The sequence below is a fragment of the Enhydra lutris genome, unplaced genomic scaffold (assembly GCF_002288905.1).
Source record: "Enhydra lutris kenyoni isolate GAN:26980312 unplaced genomic scaffold, ASM228890v2 scaffoldscaffold62, whole genome shotgun sequence".
Taxonomy (NCBI): Eukaryota; Metazoa; Chordata; class Mammalia; order Carnivora; family Mustelidae; genus Enhydra; species Enhydra lutris.
The window spans coordinates 14,931,977-14,952,742 of NW_019154146.1; the positions used below are offsets into that span (position 1 = coordinate 14,931,977).

Sequence of the window (20,766 nt, forward strand, 5' to 3'; positions counted from 1 at the left end):
CTTTTATCCATTTCGAGTTTATCTTTGTGTATGGTGTAAGAGAATGGTCGAGTTTCATTCTTCTACATATAGCTGTCCAGTTTTCCCAGCACCATTTATTGAAGAGACTGTCTTTTTTCCACTGGATATATTTTCCTGTTGTCAAAGATTATTTGACCATAGAGTTGAGGGTCCATATCTGGGCTCTCTACTCTGTTCCACTGGTCTATGTGTCTGTTTTTGTGCCAGTACCATGCTGTCTTGGTGATCACAGCTTTTTAGTAAAGCTTGAAATCAGGCAACGTGATGCCCCCAGTTTTGTTTTTCTTTTTCAACATTTCCTTAGCAATTCGGGGTCTTTTCTGGTTCCATACAAATTTTAGGATTGTTTGTCCCAGATCTTTGAAATATGCCAGTAGAATTTTGATCAGGATGGCATTGAAAGTACATTGCTCTAGGCATTATAGACATTTTAACAATGTTTATTCTTCCTATCCATGAGCGTGGAATGCTCTTTCATCCTTTTGTGTCTTTTTCAGTTTCTTTCATGAGCGTTCTGTAGTTCCTTGAGTACAGGTCCTTTACCTCTTTGGTTAGGTTTATTCCAAGGTATTTTATGGTTCTTGGTGCTATAGTAAGTAGAACTGATTCTCTAATTTCCCTCTCTATATTTGCATTGTTGGTGTATAAGAAAGCAACTGATTTCTGTATATTGACCGCTATTACTTTTTAAAACCAATCCATGTTAATACATATATATCGAGTTCTTTCATTTTAAGTGATTAATTGTATTTTATCTTGTGACAATAACTTGTTCACCCATTTTTTTTTTTAATTGATGGGCATTAACCTGCTCCACTTTTTCTCTTTTTTTGCTATTACCAGCGTTGCTGACATTAACCTTCCTGCATCTCTCTAACTGAGCAGGTTGGGGAGATTCTCTAAGTTGTATCCTAGAAGTAGCATATCCTGCATTATAGCCTTATAGATAATTTTTAAAGACTTACTTCAGCAGGCTTACCTGAGGAAACTATTGTACTCAATATTTCTGAGATGAGTAGACTTCAGGGTAGTGTATACTATTATTCTGCTAATGAACTTTTTTTTTTTTTCACTTAAGCAAAAGTTCTGTCGAAATGTTAATTACAATGTGGTATGTCTTTCAGATGACATAGTTCTAGTTAGGTCTTTTTTTTAGATTTTTTTTAAAGATTTTGTTTAAATCTTTAAATTTTATTATTACTTTTTAAGATTTTATTTATTTATTTATATGAGAGAGAGAGCATAAACAGGCTGGGGCAGGGAAGGTGGTAGAGGGAGAGAGGCAGACTTCCCCTGAGCAGGGAGTCCTATATGCCAGTGCTCTATCCCAGGACCCATGAGATCATGACCTGAGCTGAAGGAAGATGCTTAACTGACCGAGCCTCCCAGGCATCCCTCTAGTTAGCCCTTTAAAAGTCTTTACAAACTAGGATCTATTTGGAACTTGGATCCCCCAGACTCTTACCATTAGACCCCATTTATCAATTGGCTATTATGTTCCTGGTAGGGTTCTAGGCATTGTGCATATCTTCTCTAAATTCTTATACTTCTGCAAGATAGGTACTATCTTTATCGTGAAGATGAGATAATTGAGGGTCAGAGAATTGAAGCAAATTACTCAAAGTCATAGATCTAATATGCTGGGGCAGAGATTCCAACCCAGATCTGTCTCACCCACAAAGCCATAATCTTTGATGCCACCCTGCTGCCTTAATAAGGATGATACTCAGTGCCTTCCTTTCTCCCTCTGTACTTCTGTTCCACGTCCTGACCTTGTCTGTAGCATTTTCTCTGGACTCAGGATAAAAGCTCTCAGTAGACTAAGTGGAATTTTTAAGGTTTTTTAATTATTCTGTGGGCTGTTTGTTGAAGGACTCTAGTCTAATTGTACATTTTCTGATTGTAAATGTTAAAATTACCTTATATCTTTAATACTGAGCTATTTTCAATGAATTGTTAAATCATTACTGTCCTCATAGTTCAGTTACGGTATAAGTTAAGAATATATTTGTTTATAGTTGGTCTCAAATTTTCTATTTAATTGATAGTTTGAAAGTGTAAGCTAATGACTAAAATAATCTAGTTCCAATCTTAGAGGTCAGATCTAGTACATACAGTAAGTTACCTAGAACTTAATGCTTTTTTGCACACATTGTAAACTTAGATTATTTATTCTTCTAATAGCGAAAAACCTGATGTGTTATCCCAGGAGTTGGGGATGAAAGGGGAGAAATCAGCTGCTGAAGACCAGATGAGAATGAAATGGGAAAGCCTACATCAAGAATTTAGTACCAAGCAGAAGCTACTACAGAATGTTCTGGAACAGGAACAGGAGCAAGTGGTATCCAAACATTTTGATTTTATATACTAACTAATATAAAAGGTGTATAGCTTATGCTAATGGAATATATCTGTGCAGTAATCTATAATTTCATTATCAATTCAAGTATAAGACATTAAAGAAATCATTCATCTTATATTTTTCTTAGCAAGCATGTTTCATGTTTCCCTTAATAATTATATATTTATATGTGTAAATTCATTTGATTTCTAGATACTCTTTTCCTCAGAGATGATTACTATCTGATGACTCATTAGCATAGATCATTAACGGCTCCCCTTTTTTTTTCACAATCTTGAAAATAAAGGTTAGAAGTCAAGAATATATGCATCTAGGACAAGAGAAACGCAACAGATTTGATTACTTTACTAGAAGTAAATTGTCAAGTTATCTTATTTTCCATTGCTATTTCCAGTACTTAATAGCTTCAGAAGATCTTAATGAGAAACATGTTGGGACTTCAGTGGATCTAAAAGGAAGGGGAAGTCAGTGGCCAGCTAGAATAGTTACTGGCCCATCTGTAAGCTTGTTCCTGAGATGGGCAAGTACTGTGTGATGTTGGACTTGTTTCCACAAAGCAAGCCAAATCCAATGGAAATGAATATAGCAACAGAAGGTTCTAGGTAGATAATAACTATTAGCTCACTATAAGCAGAAGCCAGAGAATATTTGAGGGTCGGAGGAATCAACCCCATAGAGAGCTACTGCATGAGGTGGGAACCCAGCTGGCCTGCGATGTTTATCACAGTTGTGACCCAGCAGGATTTTGAAGATAGAAGTCTAGTCCTGGGTTGTGGCCCCAAAGTGCTCATCTCAGTGATTCTGTGACAGTAGTGTTATCAGAGTACAGTTGAGGTCCTTTACTGTGGATCTGAGGCAGCTGCTGTTCTCTCACTGATCTGACTAGGGCTAGCTTCGGTGCTGAGAGAGGCTGAACCCAGGAGTGGAAGGATGTCAGTAACTGGAGTGCATCTGAGGTGTGAAAGGCAGGAACTGGCAGAGCAGGCTCTATAAAGAAAGCAGATACAGCTTGCCAGGACTACCTGAAAAGGAGACAGTCCTAAGGTCACAATGTGTCCCCTTATCTGTGGGGAGCCATGCATCAGTGCCGGAGCCATGCGTGTCTCTCATTTTACAGAATCTTGCGCATGCCACCCTTTCTCACTCCTCTCCTGCTCTGACCAGGATCCTTCTTTGTCACTGTCCACATGCATAGCCACCAGCAGTGGCCCTGGGCAGCATAGAGCACTCCATTCTTGGAGGTAGTTATTCCAGAATCCTCTACCACCGTGGCACGTGGTGCCTTGTAGCTTCCGCATGGACTTCCTACCTGTTTGAATTAATCTTTCTCCACATTCCGAGCAAACATTTAGACTCATAGTCTGAATTCTTGATTTCCGAGGTGGGTCTCCCAGACTTGGCCACTAGCTCACCTTCATGTTCTAGTATTCCCCATTCCTTTGACTATAAGGGATATTTACCGTCCTACATCAGGAACTGCGGTCTTCTGTGACTATCCTAGGTCAGATAAATCCAAGGCGTTTCTAGTAATAATCAGCAAATATTCTCTATCAGCTAAATGCTCATCCCCTGGAGTCCACCTGTTGTCCTCCGGCCTAGAGCATCTGAGTGGTTCATGCAGCACTGCAGACTTCCTGGGTGTCTCATCCATGATCACCCTCATCTAAGAGAGCTATGTCTTCTGTCAATGCTGTGCTGTAACCCCAGCATCCTTCATGGGAGCCTACCACAAGAGCCCTGCCTGCTGCCGCTGACAAGCTTCTGTGAACCCCGGACTATTAAAATTTAGGTTCAGGTCCATAGCTCATTGCCCTTTGGAATTGGAAATGGAAAACATCAAATGTTCTTTATTTTATGGCCTTTTTTTGCATTTGAGTGCTTTCTTTCCATAATCACTAGTCATTTGTACAAAGTGCCTCTGAGGTGGTTTTCTTCTCTTTGGCGTGATGAGATGAGACAAAAGGTGAGGAAGAAGCAATTTGGCTGTGAGAGTTTCCAAGAAGAAAGGGTGATGATCATTTATTGAACATATTTTGTGTTCTAGGTGTTATTTCTAACAACACTGTGGCGAGGGTGACATTACCTCTGCTTTGTAGATCTGTAAACTAAGGCTTGGAGAAATTAGATGATTTCTCAGGGTCTTGTTTCTAAGAAGAGGCAAAACTGAGATTTGGACGCGGGTCTGTCCAACGCCACAGTCCCTCCTTTTTCATACTACTTTCCTGACAGTTTTGTTTACTGGTAGTAGGTGTAGAATTTAAGGAAGTGGATTTTAAAGAGGTGTTATGTTGTGGGTGTTCTAGTTACAGTGGGAAATGAGTTGGGCATGTTTAGAGGATAATGAGTAATCAGCTTAAAAGGCAAAGTGAGAATGAGACATTTTATAAATTATAGGAACTGAGTTTGATGGGAAACATCTTTCAAAAGTCAGAGGGCTAAGCAACACCATGGTCTTTATCAGGCATTGTGTGTGCCTACAAGAGTGTAGGGGAGGTTGAGTGAATGAAGAAAGCATAGGGATCAGTCTACATCTGGTATCTAGGATGGATGATTTCATCATGGATAGTCTAAAACCAGGAAAACAAGTTGAGAGGAAGACCGTGATAGAGTTCAAGCATTTTCCCCACCACTTTGTTTTTTTAAGTCCATCAGTGGAAACATTACCATCGCTGAATTTGGTCACCATGTTTAGTGGACATGGTCTATCAAAGAGGTCATATTTCTCTAGAAGAGCTTTTTATAAGGACACTTTCTCCAGCATGTGCTTCAATATGTAATTCTAGATGATGATACCGAAACAGAGTACATATGCTGTTAAATAAGTGTGCCTGTTTGCCTACAGCTTTACAGCAGGCCGAATCGACTCCTGTCTGGTGTGCCACTATACAAAGGAGATGGACAGACCCAAGACAGATCTGCAGTGACATCTTTGCTGGATGGATTGAACCAGGCCTTTGAGGAGGTTTCATCTCAGGTAGGCTGCACTCTTAGCTTCCTTATGGATCTTGGTCTCCATGAAGCTGTTCAGTGTCTGGGCATGACTGGTCGAGACCCAGCACTCGTGATTAGCCCTGAAGGGCAGAGCCACTGGACCCTCACATCTCATCCTGGTATTTTTCTTTGAGTCCTCAAAACACTATAATTAATTCTATGCTCTCCCTTTTTCTCAGGGTGGGGGAACGAAAAGGCAGAACATTCACTTGGAACAGAAGTTGTATGATGGGGTCTCAGCTACCTCTACATGGTTGGATGATGTTGAGGAACGTTTATTTGTTGCCACAGCACTTTTACCAGAAGAAACGGAAGCTTGCCTCTTCAACCAAGAGGTAAGATTGGCAGCTGGTGTCTGTGAGTATGTGATATTACAAAGCACTTGAAATTTTGGTGTTGGATAATTAATGTCTAAGGAAGGGCAACATAAAACAGTTCTAATAAAGTACAAATTAGGTATATTTCTAAGCTGCATAATACAAAAGTGAACTGCCTGATATAAAAAGCTCCCAGAGATACTCATGTTTTGCATTTTTATCCTCTATCTTGTGTATGTAGGAGGAAGAAAAAAATGGAGGATTCTTTGTAGAAACTTGTTGTGTATTGCAAATTTTCTTTGAAACATAGGCTAAAAATTAGAGTTTCTAAATAGCCCTTTACAAATCTTACCTTTCACCAAATACATATCATTATTAGCTAATGATGTAAAATTTCTGAGAAAAATCTCTCCAGCAGCAACTTGCCTAATATTTGTGGAAGTGGGTCCACTTCCACAAATCCACAAATATATATATATATATATATATATATATATATATATATATATATAGTTACCACTGAGTAGTAAGAGAGATATGGTGGGCTTTCTCTGAGGAAATGACTTGATGTGTATATAGATTCATAGATCCAAGCACTGAAATGTGCTTTCTCTTTTATCAACCCTAGACTCTTGCCAAAGATATTAAAGAAATGTCTGAAGAAATGGATAAGAACAGGAACTTGTTTTCTCAAGCATTTCCAGAGAATGGTGATAACCGGGATGTCATTGAAGACACTTTGGGTTGTCTTTTGGGCAGGTTGTCCTTGCTAGACTCAGTAGTAAATCAGCGCTGTCATCAGATGAAGGAAAGACTTCAGCAAATACTGAATTTCCAGGTAAGACATCATCAAGAGATGGTTGATAATCCTCTAGCTATATTCAGTAACAAGCAGGGTATCTTACTGAGGTATGACATAGACCTATTTTTTTTTTTCAAAAGTACAATGAAGAGCAAGAACATTATAGAAAAAGAAGGGACTAGAACCCTAGGATGAGGAGACTAAGAGGCTTATGTTCCTAGAAATGAAGGGTTGAGAAAACCAACCAAGTAAACTAAGGGCTGAATACAACGTTAAATTCAACCAGTAAGTTATATGACTATAATTATAACTTTCAATTGATAATTGGAATTTAAAACATATGACCAAAATTTATTAAAAACATACGACCAAAGAAATATGTGGGAAGTGCCACAATACAGGACCCTAGACTCTAGTGCCCATGGGCCACTGAGAGTGACTATGGCCTGCTTCTGCCTGCATTAGAAACATACACGATTGGGACACCTGGGTGGCTCAGTCAGTTAACCATCCGGCTCTTGATTTTAGCTTGGGTCATGATCTCAGGGTCATGAGATGGAGCCCCACTTCAGGCTCTGTACTCTCGGCAGAGTCTACTTGGAATTCTCTCTCTCCCTCTGCCTCCCACCATATTTTCTCTCTCTCTCTCTCTCTCTCTCTCTATATATATATATATATAGAGAGAGAGAGAGAGAGAGAGGGAGAGAAGCAGGCTCCCCGCTGAGCAGGGAGGGAGCCCAATGTGGGGCTCAATCCCAGGACCCTGAGATCATGACATGAACTGAAGGCAGAGGCTTAACCCACTGAGCCACCCAGGCACCTGCTACTGATAAACTTTGAGTTGATTTACATTCCTAATAAAAGTCACCTTTTGGGAATGCTTAAGTTTTAATTGAGATTTATTTATTTATTTATTTGTTTGTTTGTTTACTTATAGAGAGAGGGAAGAGAGAGAGATGAGGGGAGGGGCAGAAGAAGAGGGAGAATCCCAAGCAGGCTCCACACCCAGCACAGAGCCTGATGCAGGGCTCAATTTCACAGCCCTGAGATCATGACCTGAGCTGAAATCAAGAGTCAGACGCTTAAGCAACTAAGCCACCTAGGAGCTCCTAATTGAGTTTTATTTTTAACAAATGTATCAGATTTATAAAATAGATAACATGTAATTTGGACCGAGTTTGATATAAATTTTTGATTTGTAAAAAATACTGTTAAAGTGTCATATGTAGCATCAGCCAAGAAATGTGGAATTCCCTAGATATTCGTCTAAAGGGACAGATCATCCCTGCCGTTCAGTAATTTGTGTTCTTAAAACTACAAAGTAAAGTTAGAATAACTTATGTAGCATTTTTTTATTCACAAAGAATTTTCACCTGTATTATTGTCTTTAATCTTCACGACATACCTCTTAGCTAAGCATTGTTCTGATATTCATTTTGCAAAAATTAAGAGCAGCCTCCAAAACCATCCCTCCTGGGTTCAAATTCTGGCTTTGTCCCCTGCTACCTTATACCCTTAGCTGTGTCTCTAAGGCTTATTAGAGTAACACTCATGCTGTGGTCTCCAGGGGTTCTGAGGGGATAAAATTAGTTAAAATGTGTAAAATAGTTCGAACGATGTCTGAAACATAGTAAGTACTCAGTCAGTTTTGTTATCATTGTCACTATTAATAGGAGTATTCATTATAACATACAGAATCTGAAACCAATATAAAAGTTAAATTAATTCTAAGATTATTTAGCCATCAAGAACTAGGGCCGGGATTAGACTCAAAGAATATTTTTATATTTTATGTCATTAGGGTGCTACCAGGGGTGATGAAGAATAGTAGACCTCTTCACGATGTATTTTGAAAGTAAAATCAACAAGAGCAGATTTGTGTGGGGGTTGGATATGAGGAATGAGAGAAAAGGACACTGCTGAGGAAGTCCAGAGACCCCAGCTGACAGGCCTGGCGCAGAGCAGTGCCATTGACCCATAGGCTAGGCTGGACGAACAAAGATACTCTGTAGAGTTAAGATACTCAGCTGACTACTCAGAGTAGACATTTGGATATGCATGACTATGGCTTCAGGGAATGACCTAGACCAGGTATTTGTATCTGTAGAGGTTAGGTTGTAGAGCTCATAGAGAGGAAAGCACATTTCACTTGGAATCAGAGAAGCTGGGGTTCTTATTTGGGTATTTTGTTTTGGATGCAAGATCTGATCGCATGCCCACATATACACCATCTGTCTAAAATCAGCAACACTTGTACAATTGATGGAAATGTGTGTCATTACTCTAAAATCCACCTTTCATAAAATATGTGCTTTAACAGCATTAAATAAATGCTTTAACAGCATTCTAGTTGGTCTATCAGCCGTGAATGGGGCGGGGGGGTTAAAGGTACAAATGTTTGTATCACTTAGAAGCGTATTTCCCTTTACAAATTGCATTTACTATGCTAGTGTCTTCAGCCCTTTTAAGTTTTTATTAGTAATTATAACCAGTCAGAGTAAAATATGAACAAAGCATGAATACTCTGGAACTGATTTTCTGTAGAGGACCAAGAGAAGAACATACAATCATGAAATTGTCTTTAAATCACGTTCTTTATTTTTCTTCTGCCAACAAGTTTCTACTTGTTGGTGGCCAGCTCACGGATAGCAACTGACATTTCAAAATGTTTGTGTTCCAATTTAGTTGAAAGAAATAGTTCCAATGTTAATATAATTAAAGGTCAAGTCGTAAACCATTTTATTTTACTTTGCACCAAGCACCTGGTATGCTGTCCATGCTCAGTAGTTAATGGAGTGGTATGCCTTTGTCTTCCACTTAACTTTGGAGTATTAGCTTTTCCCAGACTGTTAACATTATCCTCTACCCAGCAGAGAATCTTGAAGAACATGTTGATGTTATGTAAATGTATATTATCTCCATGGAATCAAAAGAAGTTAATCATTAGTTATTCTATTAAAAAAGTTTTTACCTAGAGACTTTATCCCAAATAAATTTACTGGACATTTTTATGATTGGGCATTTTAACTTATTTAAAAACTGAAAAAAAAAGAAAGAATTCTTTTTAAATGAGTGAGACAGCACAGATGATTCAAAAAGTTGAAACCTTTGATGTACCTGTTTCTCAAAAAGCAAGAATCCTGCCTCTTTATGCCCTACAAGCAGTGCCAGTGACCATATGATAAAATTTGTGATTTCTGATATTTGTGTAATATGGAGACACCTTAATTATCCTGCTGTGTCATATGCATAGTAACAAAAAACAGTTAAAGCCTTTGGATTTTCATTTTTAAGAAAATACCAACATCCATGGGGTGCCTTGGTGGCTCAGTTCATTAAGCATCTGACTTAAGTTCAGGTCATGATCTCAGGGTCCTGGGATGAGGCCTCACCTCAGGCTCCCCACACAGTGGGCAGTCTGCTTGTGCCTCTCCCTCTCCTTCTTCCCCTCCCCCCATTTGTGCTTGTACACATGCACGTCCTCTCTCTCTCAATATATAAAATCTTTTTTAAAAAAGTACTAACATTGGGGTGCCTGGGTGGCTCAGTTGTTAAGCATCTGCCTTCGGCTCAGATCAGCATCCCAGGGTCCTGGGATGGAGTCCCACATCGGGCTTCCTTCTCAGCAGGAAGCCTGCTTCTCCCTCTCCCACTCCCTCTTCTTGTGTTCCCTCTCTTGCTGTCTCTGTCTGCCAAATAAATAAATAAAATCTTTAAAAAAAATAAAGTACCAACATCCATGTGGTTATTAACACCTCTCAAATCTCTTGCTTAGTAATTTTTAAATTAGTTGTATTCTTGGCTTTAGTGTCTTCTTGACTGGTCCTTTCCAATAATTAGTGAGACCTCCAGAAATGTGAACTCTGTTTTCTATTACCTTGAGTAGAATATAATTAAGACAGAAAATATGTTTTTTAAAAAATAAAGATGATGTACAGGAAATATATCTACAATCTTTCTTCTTTCTTTCTTTTTTAGTTTATTTATTTGTATATGTAATTTCTATACCCATCATCGGGCTTCAACTCATGACCGCAATATTAGGAGTCACATGCTCTTCCAACCGAGTCAGCCAGGCGCCCCCACGATCTTCATTTCTAACCCATGATATATTATTTAGAATTATCTACTCATTTAGATGAACTGAATTAATGTTCTAAATATATGTCTCTAGTAGAGACTTTTTCTTTTGAATTTGTTCAAATGAATGGAAACATCTTTTCCTAGGCATACAAACAGATAAATATGTCATCGTTCTAACGGCCCACATGGCCTCACGTGAGCACAGTTGAATAATACAAACGTTGCTGTAATTCATCAGCAAAAACCTTGCTTCTGGCAGCATTTCTCCAGGACTGTTACAACAGTTTCCTAGTGAATCTGCAGCGAGGCTTACAGACTGGTTTGCATTTTGGTTAATGACGGTTATTGCCCTGTTGGATCATGTGCTTTTCTCTAATGTTCATGTGCAATTTTTTTCTTTTCCTTTTTTCTTATTTTACTGCATAATTCACCCAGTGTTTTGTTTTCTAGACTTGCATTTTGTGTTAAAGGGCTGGCATACATCCTTAAAGATGCTTTCTTCTTCTTGGGTGTGATTATCCTTCTCCTTGTAGGTAGACAGATTTTTGCATCTTGATGATGTGTCCTTGTGTATGTATCAGCAGCCCCCAGTGAAGAGGATGTGATGAGTCAAATTTCAGCTTCCACTGAACAGCCAGCCCGTCATATATGTTTACTGACATTTCAGGGGGAAAAACTGGGAATTATATCATTCAAATTTTGCTCTAGTTCATTATTTCCTGTAGAACTGAGGACCAAAATTCCGATAGTTAACTTTTTTTTTGTATAGACATAACTCAATATAAATATATTTGGACTTTTAAGTGAGAGATCTTTATGAACAAAAGGCTTTGCTAGGTCTTTTTGTGATGTCTCTTCATATGTCTTTGGTCATCATGGATAAAATTTATTTTCTGCACTTCTGGGTGGCTTTTTATAAGCTTGGGCAAATTCTCTGAAAATAGAGAAAAGGAAGTATGAGAGAGAGGGAATGAGGGGAGAGGAAAAAAGGAATTATATTCTTCTTCTTAAGAATCACATTTTTTGTTAAATTTAAGATAGTTTTAAATAATATTTGGACTTACATGCAAAGTAAAAAATACAAAATAACTTGAAATGAAATAAAAGAATCCTATTTTTTCCCAAGTAAGTGTAGCAGCTGTAGGTTGTTTGATTAAATAGAAGTCATTAGTGTAGTATTTCCAGTGCAGTGTTTAAATGTGTGCATTGATTTCAAACATATCAACAAGATTAGGGTGACTAGCATTGCTTTCTATTTGTATACTTCGTCACCATTTGTATTGTGTTAAAAAACGCTCTCTGTAACAAATTCTTCAAAAGTCAGTTTTAACACTTAAATTGTCACCACTTCCTTTCTCCTTTTCCCAGGACAATATTGTTTCTTCTGGACATTAAATTCCTACAACAATATATTATTTCTCAGGATGTGTGTTATACTTACAACCATTCTGAATTCCCGGTTACTCATATTAAGTCTTCTTCTTTTTTTCCTCTTTAGAATGATCTGAAGGTGCTGTGCACATCGCTGGCTGACAACAAGTTCATCATTCTGCAGAAACTGGCAAATGTGTTTGAACAGCCTGTGGCAGAGCAAATAGAGGTATTTACAGCCCGCTTTTTCTAGAAGAGCAAATGCATCGAGTTGTTCTGATTTGGTAGGAGATTTCAGATAGTCTATAAAAGATTAGTGGCTTGCTCTAACATTGTTTTTAAAGAATTTATTTTTTTGACAGAGAGTGAGAAAAGGAGAAAGAGCATGAGCAGGGCGAGCAGCAGAGGGAGAAGGGGAAGCAGGCTTTCTGCTGAGCAGGGAGCCCGATGCGGTACTCGATCCCAGAACCTTGAGATCATGACCTGAGCCAAAGGCAGAGGCTTAACCCAGTGAGCCACCCAGTCACCCCTTGCTATAACATTTTTGTTTGTCATACATTTTGTCTCTAAGTGTCATGTTTGAGTGACGGGCCAGGCGACATGGAATCCGTCACTTCTCTCTGTACAGAACTAGAAGATAGGTAAAGGTGTCAGCGGCAGATGATAACATGAAGAAGTTTGCCACCTAACACTGAGATTAGACAGGAGCCTCAGGGACGCAGGGCAGACAGTCAGACTGTCCTGGGGTGATACAGATAAAGCCCTATGGACATTCAGAAGAAGGGCCAACTGCCCCCAGCAGAGGTAGGATCCGGGGAAATTTTGTAAAAGAAAATTGGAACCAGACTGAGAAGTTTGGACACACAGAGACTGGGAAGAAAGATATCCAAGTCAGGAGGACAACATGAACAAAGGCTTAAGTGGTAGGCAATTCAGAGCACTTCCAGAGAAAAGCAAGGTATCCTTAGATAATACAGGAGCTATATCTACAAATATATCTTAGAAAAGCAAGTTATCCTTATTTAGCTAAATGCTGAATTTATGATGAATGAAAACAATTGAGGGGAAGTAAGTTTGGGTGAGTACATTTGAGTCAACTTGTGGGGCCTTTTGAATGTCAGAGAAATTTAGACTTTATTCCACAAACCAGTGGTTTCTAAACTTTGTTGATGGCATATCTCATTAGTTTAAAAGAATAAGCACACCCCACAAGTATATGTATATTTGCTTATTTATGAATTATAAGCAGGTACTTTGTTATAAAGCATATACACAAATGAAAATTCAGAAGAATGTGGTTGAATATAAAGGAAAAATGTAGTGTTTCATCCTCACCAGTCATCTCATACACGCGGGTCCTTGCACTCACCTTGGAGACCACTGGCAGTGCAGAGTCCCCGGGGTTTGAAGGTGAGAATGAGTGTCAGTGCCCGGCCCTGCTTCCCGGACAAGACCGTGCCAGGTCAGGAAGCAGGATATGCCTCTAGAGGCTTCTTGTAGCTGCACTGAGGAGAAGGAAAAAGAATTCTAACTCCAGTGATGTCATTGAAAACAGGGGGGAGAGATGAAATGGGAAGGATGTTACACATAATATCTCCTGTTTCCCAAGCTAAGTAATTATGTGTTTTAATAGAATTTCTTAATTTCAGTAGACCTCTAAGGGTTCTATGAGTAGGCTATAGAGAATCATCTGTGATAGAAATCCCCTGATATATTACTCTAGATAGAAATAGAGATCATTCTGTCTATCCATCCATCTGTAAAATTACCTAAAATAATTTGTGTAATTATGTGAATATTTATTTTTCTTGACCATAATTTCATCTGCTTTTTAAAACAAATCTCTCATTTCCCCCAAATTAAAAAAACATTCTTCTATGTTGAAAATTAAACTTGAACGGAACTTTTTAAAAAATTTTTACTTTTTTATTCTTGGATTTTTTTATTCTTAGATTTTAATATCCAAGATTTTAACATGCCTGATTCCAAAAAAGACTTCAGCAGCTGTAGCGATGATTTGCCTTGAATTTCTGAGGTGAAATATAGAATATGTATGTATGATCACAAGTAACATTTTTACTAATTATTGACCAGGATCACTAAAATGATTCCCACAGATAAAAATAAATAGCTAGACTCTTTCTCTGAATAAATAGAAAGCACCAAAAAAAAGGTGCTAATTTCACCCCTACCCTTATTGGGTTAAAAAGGTAATAATAGCAGGAGACACAAGGATGATACTTCTCAATATATTCATCTTTTGAGTGATGTCATTCTGATCTAGAACAGACTTGTCCCCACGAGCCTGGTGCTGAGCTGACTTCCAGGGATCTCTCCCTTTTCCACTATTCTGAGAATTTCCATCACTTCTCTCTCTGTTGGATCTTCTCTTTTCTGAGTCTCAAGTCCATCTTTATTATATTGCCTCCTTGTTTTGTTACATATCCTTACTAAGAAAGGATGCATGCTAGATGTATTTTTTAGTATTTTGCCTATCTGAAAATGATCTTATACTGTGTTCGCTCTTTCTTGGTAACTTGGCTCACTGTAAAATTCCTGCCTGGAAATCAGTTTTCTGTGGAGGTTTGAGGCACCTCATTGTTTCCTAGCTTCTGGTGTTGGCTTGAGGAATCTAAAATCATTCTAATTCCCACAGTGGTATGAAATGTCACAGTGATATACCTTGGGAAGGGTCAGTTTTATCCACTGGGCTGGAGGTTCGGTAAGCTGTTTTTTTGATTTGGTAGCTCTCCTCTTTCCATTTCGGAAAATTGTCTAATGATTTAATATTTTTCAGTCCTCCATTTTATCTGTCTCTCTTTCTGGAACTCTTTTTAGGCAGATGTTGGATATCCTGGTCCAGTCTTCTAATTATTTTATCAAGAGACAGTCTACTCTATTTTTTGGAAGACTTCCTTTATTTCAACTCTCAACTTTCCTACTGAGTTTTATATTTCTGCTGTCATGAGTTTCATTTTCCCTGAGCTCATTCTGGTTCTCTGAATGATCCTTTTTTTGTAGCATTCTGTTCTTTTTCTAATAGATGCATTATCTTTTGTAATCTATCTGCATATGTTAATGATTTTTTTGGCCAAAGTTTTATTTTTCCCATGTAGTCTGTTTCCCTTCAGCCTGCTTTTAGTTGTTTGTTTCCGTCTCCATCTTTTCATGTTAGTGGCTTTTCTGAGATTATGGAAATTCTTTGGCTGTCTGTTCACGTTTAGGATCGAGAACTAAACAGCTAAATGGGAACTTTGTGTATGGATGTGGCTTGATGGTTTTGAGATTTACTGAATGTTGGGCTCTGTGGGCTATTTGTTGGAGAATCTTTGTGTCCAGCTTTTAGATTTTTCTATTGGTCTTTCTACATTTTCTCTCCTCTCCTGTCTGGAGACCGGAGGTCACGCTCCAATACCTTAGAATATGTGAGGGCTCCTCATTTAGCATTCTGTGGGCATTCAGTCACGTATCCTCTGTTTTCAGTCAAGTACTCAATCCTGCAATTCTGTCTGGTGCCCCTCAGTCCAGAGTCTGCTTTACCTTTTCTAGAAAATAAACTCCCCATCTTTCCCAGAGAAGGAAAAGGGTAACGTGGAGTGAGAAAGAGGCTCTGGAAATTTCGCTGCTCTTTAAGAAGCTTTTTGCCAACTGTCCTTACTTGGCACCCACCCTACCCACCCAGAGCGCCAGACTCCTGTTCCTGTAAGTCTGGTGATGGAGATCTCCCGTGAGCTTAGGATTCAGCTTTCTCAGATTTCTTAAGTCAGTTATCCCATATCCTTCTGAATTCCAACTTTCAAAATGTTGTTGGTATTGCTTTCTTTCCTGTTTCTTTGTCCTTGTAGATTTATGGGCGGGAGGGACACCAAAAAGCAAGCAAACAGAATTTTTGCTGTGGTGTAGAGGTGATTCGGGAAGGAGAAAATAAGACACATGTGTTTCATCTGCCATCTGGAGTTCATGTTCTTTTCCTCCTTCAGGGCAGCTGAGATTGTGTTTCTTCCAAAAGTCTACTTGGACGACCCCAGAATCCACTCCTGTATTTCTTGTCCAGGCTCCTCTAACAGAGATGAATTGCATCGAGCTGAATACCTGACTGGTATTCCTGATTGGTATACCTGATTGGATTCACCCCTGTTTTGTTTTGCTGTGTTTACTCGGGCTTCCTAACCAGACTTTAGGCTCCTTGAAAGCCGGGAGAAGACCTTGTTCTCCTCCTACGGAACTCACACTGGGAAGACGAGGCCTAGTGCCAGCAGCCACTTCAATAATTGTTGATCACTGCTTTTTCTTCTTTTTTTTTTCCTTGAAGATTTTGTTAATTTATTTGACAGACAAATCACAAGTAGGCGGAGAGGCAGGCAGAGAGAGAGAGAGAGGAGGAAGCAGGCTTCCTGCTGAGCAGAGAGCCCAATGAGGGGCTGGATCCCAGGACCCTGAGATCATGACCTGAGCCAAAGGCAGAGGCTTAACCCACTGAGCCACCCAGGCACCCCTATCACTTGCTTTTCTAAAGGAAGTGTGAGATTTAGGGAAAGGACCATGCTGTGACATATTTTCCTCTTGCCTCACTGAATCTCTCTCCCAGGATGCTCAAAATGCATCTCAGGAAACCAGAACATGTTCCCCTAGAAAAATCCTAAGCCAGTGCCTTTTCTAACCATGTCCTAAGTCACGCTTCTTTTTCAGGTGTTTCTATTTACTAATTCCCATATTTGGTTAAGGAAGCCATTGTTCTCCCAGCCCTGCATGTGAAGTCCTTCCTACTTCCTTACCCGTGAGGTAGCTGACTGCGGTATATTAAAAGGCCTCCTTCTCTTTCCTGTATATTAGATGGCCATGGTTTTTATGCTGTATTAAAATGACTCCTTTTGTAGACATTGAAAATGTTTAATGTGGAGAGAAGAACAAATAGTATAAAAGTATAATAATAGAAGTAATAGAACAAACAGTAATCACATTTCGTGAGGGAAATTGCTTATGGAAGTTCTAATAAAGTATCATAAATCTTACATAGGCGATACAAGAGGCTGAAGATGGGCTAAAGGAATTGGATGCAGGAATCATTGAATTAAAAAAGCGTGGGGACAAGTTGCAGATTGAGCAGCCGTCCATGCAGGAGCTATCCAAACTTCAGGTATGGTTTTCTACCAGCAACATTTTAGCTTCAATGATGCATCCTAACTAGAAGTCAAGAAAAAATTATTTTCTGTATTTCCTTGGTTGTTCTCTATACAATTCATGTCTCTTAGGTCCTAATCTTTATTTTAAGCAACACTTAGAAAATTTTCTGAAACTTTTACCAGGTTTAATGTGATAAAATAAATTGTGTTCTCAAACTTCTAAGATTTTTTTTCCTGACATTTACTTAATTATTATTCCAATGGTTAAGCATTGTGGTATATATACTTTAGTTGTGACATATTATTTTCTACTCTAGAAAATATAATAATTATCATTCCTACCTGGAAAAGTTAAAAAAAAACAACAGATAGCTACCCTGCACTATAGTGTACCTCAAAAAACTATTTGTTTATTTGTTTGTTTGTTTATTTGATAGAGAGATAGAGAGCACAAGTAAGCAGAGAGGCAAGCAGAGGGAAAGGGAGAAGCAGGCTCCCTGCTGAGCAGAGAGCCCCATGCGGGGCTCGATCCCAGGACCCTGGGATCATGATCTGAATCGGAGGAAGCTGCTTAACTGACTGAGCCACCCAAGTGCCCCATCAAAAATCTATTTTAAATAAAAAATGCTCAAGCTAATACTTTTTAGAAGGTAGTTTTTCTCTGATATTCAAAACTATGGTTAATCTTTCATACATGTCTGAATGGAAGAGAGACACAGTTTCAAAACCAGACGAACGGAAAAAAATAAACCAGAAGGTAGGTGAAGTCTAAACGATTTCCCAACATCCTCCAAGAGTAGGAAATAATTGGGGGTTAATTTGTTCTCTTAGATCAGGCTGCAAGGCAAAAATCCAACTTGGGTTATTAGAACGGGGATATTAGACCAGCAAAATTTAGCAGTTGATAAGCAACATAGTTAAATTACATTAAGAGAGAATGGTGTACAGTGACACACGTGTTAAGGTTTCTCTGCATTACTGAGAACCGTTGAGGGATTAATAGCGTAAGTCCAGCACAGGGTCACAAGTTCTTCCTTTTGAGAAAATAAAATAGCTCTTATTTTAAAAAGAACATTTTTATGTTAACTGTCTCATTCCATTATCTAACATTTCACAATGTCATAAGCCCAGTGCCCCCACTTTGCACTTAGACAGTTTTCCAACAGTGCTTAAATGTCAGGTGGAAGAGTCAAACATCATAGTTGTAAATGGGCATTAAAGTTGAACTTTTCCAGATTGAGCCATTTTGGCCTGCTAAACCTTAATATGATACATTAATCAGGTCCATATGGTTCAAATAAATTTTGTGTTTGGTGGATCATCATCTCCTAAAATGTCTTTCCAGTTTAAATAGTTATTTATTTACTCCACCACATTTGGCAAAAACATTGCCTTTTTAAGTCTTAAAGCATTTCGCTCACATTAAACTCCTCTGTTTCTCTACCTCTTTATTTAGTCCAAAATCTGATCATTATTTAGCAGATAAAATGTGGAAGATACTTTATTCAATTACTCTAAAATTATGTAAATGTTAAGAACACTATAAAAATTAGAATTATATTAGAAAATTAGAATTTACACTTAACATTTCCCTCAGCCACATGAATAACTTTTCAACATTTTAACCCCACATCCTACCATAAACTTTTGATACCCTGAGAAGAGAGCTGTCAAATCGACCTCATGTCATCCGTAGCCAATATTTTTGCATATTCTTTGAAATTTGTAAATATTCAGCTTATCTTTTCTGAAGGAAGTTTCAAAGAGAATCATGAGAAAGATAGGCAGTGCTCTGCATAGAGAGTATCACCACTGGTCAGATACCTGAGGGACTGTTCTTGGCTGGGTTGTGGACTTCGTAGGTAGTGTGCCTTTCAGCAAAGAGTCAACACATGAGATGATGCTGAATGAAATAAGTCAAGCAGAGAGAGTCAATTATCATATGGTTTCACTTATTTGTGGAGCATAAGGAATAACATGGAGGACATGGGGAGATGGAGAGGAGAGGGGAGTTGAGGGAAATTGGAAGGGGAGATGAACCATGAGAGACTGTGGACTCTGAAAAACAATCTGAGGGTTTTTGCTGGCAAGGATGCGGAGAAAGGGGAACCCTCCTACACTGTGGGTGGGAATGCAAGTTGGTGCAACCACTCTGGAAAACAGCATGGAGGTTCTTCAAAAAGTTGAAAATAGAGCTACCGTATGACCCAGCAATTGCACTACTGGGTATTTACCCTAAAGATACAAACGTAGTGATCTGAAGGGGCACGTGTACCTGAATGTTTATAGCAGCAATGTCTACAATAGCCAAACTATGGAAAGAACCTAGATGTCCATCAACAGATGAGTGGATAAAGAAGATGTGGTATATGTATACAATGGAATACTATGCAGCCATCAAAAGAAATGAAATCTTGCCATTTGCAACGACATGGCTGGAACTAGAGGATATTATGCTTAGCAAAATAAGTCAATTGGAGAAAGACAACTATCATATAATCTCCCTGATATGAGGAAGTGGAGATGCAACATGGGGGGCTTGGGGGGTAGGAAAAGAATAAATGAAACAAGATGGAATCGGGAGGAAAACAAACCATAAGATACTCTTAATGTCACAAAACAAACTGAGGGTTGCCAGGGGGAGGGGGATAGGGAGAGGGTGGTGGGGTTATAGACATTGGGGAGGGTATGTGTTATGGTGAGTGCTGTGAAGGGTGTAAACCTGGCGATTCACAGACCTGTACCCTGGGGCTAATGATACATTATATGTTTATAAAAAAATTAAAAAATTATTAAAAAAAGAAAAGAAAAACAATTTGAGGGTTTTGAAGAGGCATGGGGTGGGAGGTTGGGCCAGCCTGGTGGTGGGTGTTGTGGAGGGCACGTATTGCTTGGAGCGCTGGGTGTGGTGCATAAACAATGAATTCTAGTACACTGAAAAGTAATTAAAAACATTAAAAAAATTAAAAAGTCAACACATGAATTGAGAGTGAGTATCACTGTTTCTATTTTGTAGGACACGTATGATGAACTGATGGTGACCATTGGCTCCCGGCGGAGTGGGCTGAACCAGAATCTTGCACTTAAGAGTCAGTATGAAAGGGCCCTACAAGATCTGGCTGATCTGCTGGAGACTGGACAGGAGAAGATGGCAGGTGACCAGAAAATCATCGTGTCCTCCAAAGAGGAAATTCAACAACTACTTGATAAACATAAGGTAAAGAGAATGAGAGAGAGAGAGAGAATGTAGTTGTGAAAGCATATTCTTGCTCACTGATATGTATCTACCTAGTAAAACCTATTATTAATCTTTTATGAGTTCCTCCTTGAATAAAACACTCTTTAAAATAGTCAACAAATGTATATTCAAACCTGTGGACACTAAATAGCACAGAAAAATTATGGAGGATATGGTCCTATAACTTTGCGAGTTAAAAAAGAATGCAGAGGCACTTGGGTAACTCAGTTAGTTAAGCGTCTGACTCTTGATCTTGGCTCTGTTCTTGATCTCAGGGTCATGAGTTCAAGCCCTGTGTTGGATTTGATGCTGGGTGCGGAGCTTAAACTTAATTAACAACAACAACAAAAAAAGAATACCAGCATTCCTAGTAATTTTAATTATCACTTCCTCATTAGTATAAACCAGGCTTTTCCCCTTCATTTACTGCAACCAGTGGGAAACTTGACTTTCTTCAA

At 38.8% G+C, this 20,766-nt stretch overlaps 1 protein-coding gene across 3 annotated transcripts in view; it reads left to right on the forward strand.

Moving 5' to 3' along the window:
- The window catches only part of LOC111158653 (nesprin-1), a 167,959-nt gene that overhangs the window by 40,493 nt on the left and 106,700 nt on the right, over nt 1-20,766 (forward strand). For 2 of the 3 annotated variants that reach the window (XM_022520842.1, XM_022520841.1), the window contains 7 exons: nt 2,206-2,362; nt 5,226-5,357; nt 5,554-5,709; nt 6,320-6,529; nt 12,075-12,176; nt 16,965-17,084; nt 20,087-20,287. In XM_022520842.1, the coding sequence (XP_022376550.1) occupies nt 2,206-2,362; nt 5,226-5,357; nt 5,554-5,709; nt 6,320-6,529; nt 12,075-12,176; nt 16,965-17,084; nt 20,087-20,287 (1,078 nt within the window). The remainder of the gene's footprint in view (nt 1-2,205; nt 2,363-5,225; nt 5,358-5,553; nt 5,710-6,319; nt 6,530-12,074; nt 12,177-16,964; nt 17,085-20,086; nt 20,288-20,766) is intronic. The other variant, XM_022520843.1, reaches the window with a different exon arrangement.